General features: G+C 69.3%; 2 protein-coding genes across 4 annotated transcripts in view; one reads left to right on the top strand and one right to left on the bottom strand.

Annotated features, from left to right (window-relative positions):
• LOC113822992 (probable G-protein coupled receptor 21) overlaps positions 1 to 5000 on the top strand; it is a 131702-nt gene that overhangs the window by 59106 nt on the left and 67596 nt on the right. The gene's annotated exons all lie outside the window — the stretch shown is intronic.
• Positions 36 to 5000, bottom strand: part of LOC138862660 (nascent polypeptide-associated complex subunit alpha, muscle-specific form-like) — a 9126-nt gene continuing 4161 nt past the window's right edge. Inside the window, exons 3-8 of the mRNA XM_070125260.1 lie at positions 4464 to 4621; positions 3555 to 4341; positions 3293 to 3462; positions 1237 to 3187; positions 901 to 1137; positions 36 to 819 (exon numbers count right to left, since the gene is read on the bottom strand). Coding sequence (XP_069981361.1) covers positions 36 to 819; positions 901 to 1137; positions 1237 to 3187; positions 3293 to 3462; positions 3555 to 4341; positions 4464 to 4621 — 4087 coding nt within the window. The remainder of the gene's footprint in view (positions 820 to 900; positions 1138 to 1236; positions 3188 to 3292; positions 3463 to 3554; positions 4342 to 4463; positions 4622 to 5000) is intronic.

A 5000-nucleotide genomic window follows, 5' to 3' on the forward strand; every position in this document is an offset into this window, starting at 1 on the left:
GGCGGCAGGCTGGGCGTTCTCCTTTAACTAAGGGACTAGATAATGGCGACAGGGCCTGCTTGCCTTGTCCTGGATGACTCACCCAGCTTCCTTCGGCCCACGGTTGATCCTGCGGCGCTGAGGGTGCGGTGCTGGAGGTGCGGTGATGAGGGTACGGCGCTGAGGGGCGGTGCTGAGGGTGCTGCGCTGAGGGGGCGGTGCCGAGGATGCTGTGCTGAGGGGGCGGTGCTGAGGGTAAGGCGCTGAGGGGGCGGTGCTGAGGGTGCCGTGCTGAGGTACGGCGCTGAGGGGGCGGCGCTGAGGGTGCCGTGCTGAGGGTACGGCCCTGAGGGGGCGGTGCTGAGGTACGGCGCTGAGGGGGCGGTGCTGAGGTGCGGTGCTGAGGTGCGGCGCTCAGGGTGCCGTGCTGAGGATGCGGCGCTCAGGGTGCCGTGCTGAGGTACGGCGCTAAGGGGGCGGTGCTGAGGGTGCGGTGCTGAGGGTGCCGTGCTGAGGGGGCGGAGCTGAGGGTGCCGTGCTGAGGGTACGGCGCTGAGGGGGCGGTGCTGAGGTACGGCGCTGAGGGGGCGGTGCTGAGGTACGGCGCTGAGGGGGCGGTGCTGAGGGTGCCGTGCTGAGGGGGCGGTGCTGAGGGTGCCGTGCTGAGGGTACGGCGCTGAGGGTGCGGTGCTGAAGTACGGCGCTGAGGGGGCGGTGCTGAGGGTGCCGTGCTGAGGTACGGCGCTGAGGATGCGGCGCTGAGGGTGCGGCGCTGAGGGTGCCGTGCTGAGGTACGGCGCTGAGGATGCGGTGTTGAGGTACGGCGCTGAGGGGGCGGTGCTGAGGGTACGGCGGTGTTGAGGTACGGTGCTGAGGTACGGCGCTGAGGGTGCTGTGCTGAGGGGGCGGAGCTAAGGGTACGGCCCTGAGGGGGCTGTGCTGAGGTACGGCGCTGAGGGTGCGGTGCTGAGGTGCGGTGCTGAGGGTGCGGCGCTCAGGGTGCCGTGCTGAGGTACGGCGCTGAGGTGCGGTGCTGAGGGTGCGGCGCTGAGGGTGCCGTGCTGAGGATGCGGCGCTGAGGGTGCCGTGCTGAGGATGCGGCGCTGAGGGTGCCGTGCTGAGGATGCGGCGCTGAGGGTGCCGTGCTGAGGTAAGGCGCTGAGGGTGCGGTGCTGAGGGTGCCGTGCTTAGGGTGCCGTGCTGAGGGGGCGGTGCTGAGGGTGCCGTCCTAAGGGGGCGGAGCTGAGGGTGCGGCACTGAGGGGGCGGTGCTGAGGGTGCCGTGCTGAGGGGGCGGAGCTGAGGGTGCCGTGCTGAGGGTACGGTGCTGAGGGTGCCGTGCTGAGGGTACGGCGCTGAGGGGGCGGTGCTGAGGTACGGCGCTAAGGGGGCGGTGCTGAGGATGCGGCGCTGAGGGTGCCGTGCTGAGGGTGCGGCGCTGAGGTACGGCGCTGAGGGTGCCGTGCTGAGGGTGCGGCACTGAGGGGGCGGAGCTGAGGGTGCCGTGCTGAGGGGGCGGTGCTGAGGGTACGGCGCTGAGGGTGCCGTGCTGAGGAGGCGGTGCTGAGGGTGCGGTGCTGAGGGTGCTGTGCTGAGGGTACGGCGCTGAGGGGGCGGTGCTGAGGGTGCGGTGCTGAGGGTGCTGTGCTGAGGGTACGGCGCTGAGGGGGCGGTGCTGAGGGTGTCGTGCTGAGGGTACGGCGCTGAGGGTCCGGTGCTGAGGGTGCCGTGCTGAGAGGGCGTTGCTGAGGGTACGGCGCTGAGGGTGCGGTGCTGAGGGTGTGGCGCTGAGGGGGCGGTGCTGAGGTACGGCGCTGAGGGTGCCGTGCTGAGGGGGCGGTGCTGAGGTACGGCGCTGAGGGGGCGGTGCTGAGGGTGCCGTGCTGAGGGGGCGTCGCTGAGGGTGCCGTGCTGAGGTACGGCGCTGAGGGAGCCGTGCTGAGGTACGGCGCTGAAGATGCGGTGTTGAGGTACGGCGCTGAGGGGGCGGTGCTGAGGTACGGCGCTGAAGATGCGGTGTTGAGGTACGGCGCTGAGGGTGCCGTGCTGAGGGGGCGGTGCTGAGGGTACGGCGCTGAGGGGGCGGTGTTGAGGTACGGTGCTGAGGATACGGCGCTGAGGGTGCTGTGCTGAGGGAACGGCGCTGAGGTACGGCGGTGAGGATGCGGTGCTGAGGGTACGGCGCTGAGGGTGCCGTGCTGAGGATGCGGCGCTGAGGGTGCCGTGCTGAGGTACGGCGCTGAGGGTGCCGTGCTGAAGATGCGGCGCTGAGGGGGCGGTGCTGAGGTACGGCGCTGAGGGTGCGGCGCTGAGGGTGCCGTGCTGAGGATGCGGCGCTGAGGGTGCCGTGCTGAGGGTACGGCCCTGAGGGGGCGGTGCTGAGGTACGGCGCTGAGGATATGGCGCTAAGGGGGCGGTGCTGAGGATACGGCGCTGAGGGTGCGGTGCTGAGGGTGCCGTGCTGAGGGGGCGGTGCTGAGGGTACGGCGCTGAGGGTGCCATGCTGAGGGTACAGCGCTGAGGGTGCGGTGCTGAGGGGGCGGCACTGAGGGTGCGGTGCTGAGGGTACGGCACTGAGGGGGCGGTGCTGAGGGTGCCGCCCCCGCTGAGGATGCGGTGCTGAGGTACGGCGCTGAGGGGGCGGTGCTGAGGGTACGGCGCTGAGGGGGCGGTGCTGAGGTACGGCGCTGAGGGGGCGGTGCTGAGGTAAGGCGCTGCGGATGCGGTGCTGAGGTACGGCGCTGAGGGTGCGGTGTTGAGGGTGCCGTGCTGAGGGGGCGGTGCTGAGGTACGGCGCTGAGGGTGCGGCGCTGAGGGTGCTGTGCTGAGGGTACGGCGCTGAGGGTGCCGTGCTGAGGGTACGGCGCTGAGGGGGCGGTGCTGAGGTAAGGCGCTGAGGGGGCGATGCTGAGGTACGGCGCTGAAGGTACGGTGCTGAGGGTACGGCGCTGAGGGGGCGGTGCTGAGGGTGCCGTGCTGAGGTACGGCGCTGAGGGTGCCGTGCTGAGGTACGGCGCTGAGGGTGCGGCGCTGAGGGTGCCGTGCTGAGGGGGCGGTGCTGAGGTACGGCGCTGAGGGGGCGGTGCTGAGGGTACGGCGCTGAGGATGCCGTGCTGAGGGGGCGGTGCTGAGGGTACGGCGCTGAGGGGGTGGTGCTGAGGGTACGGTGCTGAGGTACGGCGCTGAGGGGGCGGTGCTGAGGTACGGCGCTGAGGGGGCGGTGCTGAGGTACGGCGCTTAGGGTGCGGTGCTGAGGTACGGCGCTGAGGGGGCGGTGCTGAGGTACGGCGCTGAGGGGGCGGTGCTGAGAGTACGGCGCTGAGAGTGCGGTGCTGAGGGGGCAGTGCTGAGGTACGGCGCTGAGGGGGCGGCGCTGAGGGTGCCGTGCTGAGGGGGCGGTGCTGAGGGGGCGGCGCTGAAGGTGCCGTGCTGAGGGGGCGGTGCTGAGGATGCGGTGCTGAGATACGGCGCTGAGGGGGCGGTGCTGAGGGTACGGCGCTGAGGGGGCGGTGCTGAGGGTACGGCGCTGAGGGGGCGGTGCTGAGGTACGGCGCTGAGGGGGCGGTGCTGAGGTACGGCGCTGAGGGGGCGGTGCTGAGGTACGGCGCTGAGGGGGCGGTGCTGAGGATACGGCGCTGAGGGGGCGGTGCTAAGGATATGGCGCTGAGGGTGCGGTGCTGAGGATACGACGCTGAGGGGGCGGTGCTGAGGATGCGGCGCTGAGGGGGCGGTGCTGAGGATACGGCGCTGAGGGTGCGGTGCTGAGGATACGGCGCTGAGGGTGCGGTGCTGAGGATACGACGCTGAGGGTGCGGTGCTGAGGATACGGTGCTGAGGGTGCACTGCTGAGGATACGGCGCGGAGGGGGCGGTGCTGAGGATACGGCGCTGAGGGTGCGGTGCTGAGGATACGGCGCTGAGGGTGCGGTGCTGAGGATACGGCACTGAGGGGGCGGTGCTGAGGATACGGCGCTGAGGGGGCGGTGCTGAGGATACGGCGCTTAGGGGGCGGTGCTGAGGATACGGCGCTGAGGGTGCGGTGCTGAGGATACGGCGCTGAGGGGGCAGTGCTGAGGATACGGCGCTGAGGGTGCGGTGCTGAGGAAGCGGTGCTGAGGATACGGCACTGAGGGGGCGGTGCTGAGGATACGGCGCGGAGGGGGCGGTGCTGAGGATACGGCGCTGAGGGTGCGGTGCTGAGGATACGGTGCTGAGGGTGCACTGCTGAGGATACGGCGCGGAGGGGGCGGTGCTGAGGATACGGCGCTGAGGGTGCGGTGCTGAGGATACGGCGCTGAGGGGGCGGTGCTGAGGATACGGCGCTGAGGGGGCGGTGCTGAGGATACGGCGCTGAGGGGGCGGTGCTGAGGATACGGCGCTGAGGGGGCGGTGCTGAGGATACGGCGCTGAGGGGGCGGTGCTGAGGATACGGCGCTGAGGGGGCGGTGCTGATGATACGGCGCTGAGGGGGCGGTGCTGAGCATACGGCGCTGAGGGGGCGGTGTTGAGGGTGCGGTGCTGATGATACGGCGCTGAGGGGGCGGTGCTGAGGATACGGCGCTGAGGGGGCGGTGCTGAGGATGCGGCACTGAGGGGGCGGTGCTGAGGATACGGCGCTGAGGGGGCGGTGCTGAGGATACGGCGCTGAGGGGGCGGTGCTGAGGGTGCACTGCTGAGGATACGGCGCTCTCTCTCCTTCCTCTCTCTTTCTCTCTCTCCTCTTCCTCCCGTTCTCTTTCTCTCTCTCTCCTTCCTCCCTTTCTCTTTCTCTCTCTCTCCTTCCTCCCTCTCTCTTTCTCTCTCTCCCCTTCCTCCCTCTCTCTTTCTCTCTCTCATTCCTACTTCTCTCTTTCTCTCGATCCTTTTCCTCCCACTCTCTTTCTTTCTCTCCCCTTCCTCCCTCTCTCTTTCTATCTCTCTCCTTCCTACCCCTCTCTTTCTCTCTCTATCTCATTCCTACTTCTCACTTTCTCTCTCTCCTCTTCCTCCCTGTCTCTATCTCTCTCTCTCCTACCTCCCTCTC

The sequence above is a fragment of the Penaeus vannamei genome, chromosome 1 (genome assembly GCF_042767895.1).
Source record: "Penaeus vannamei isolate JL-2024 chromosome 1, ASM4276789v1, whole genome shotgun sequence".
Lineage (NCBI taxonomy): Eukaryota > Metazoa > Arthropoda > Malacostraca > Decapoda > Penaeidae > Penaeus > Penaeus vannamei.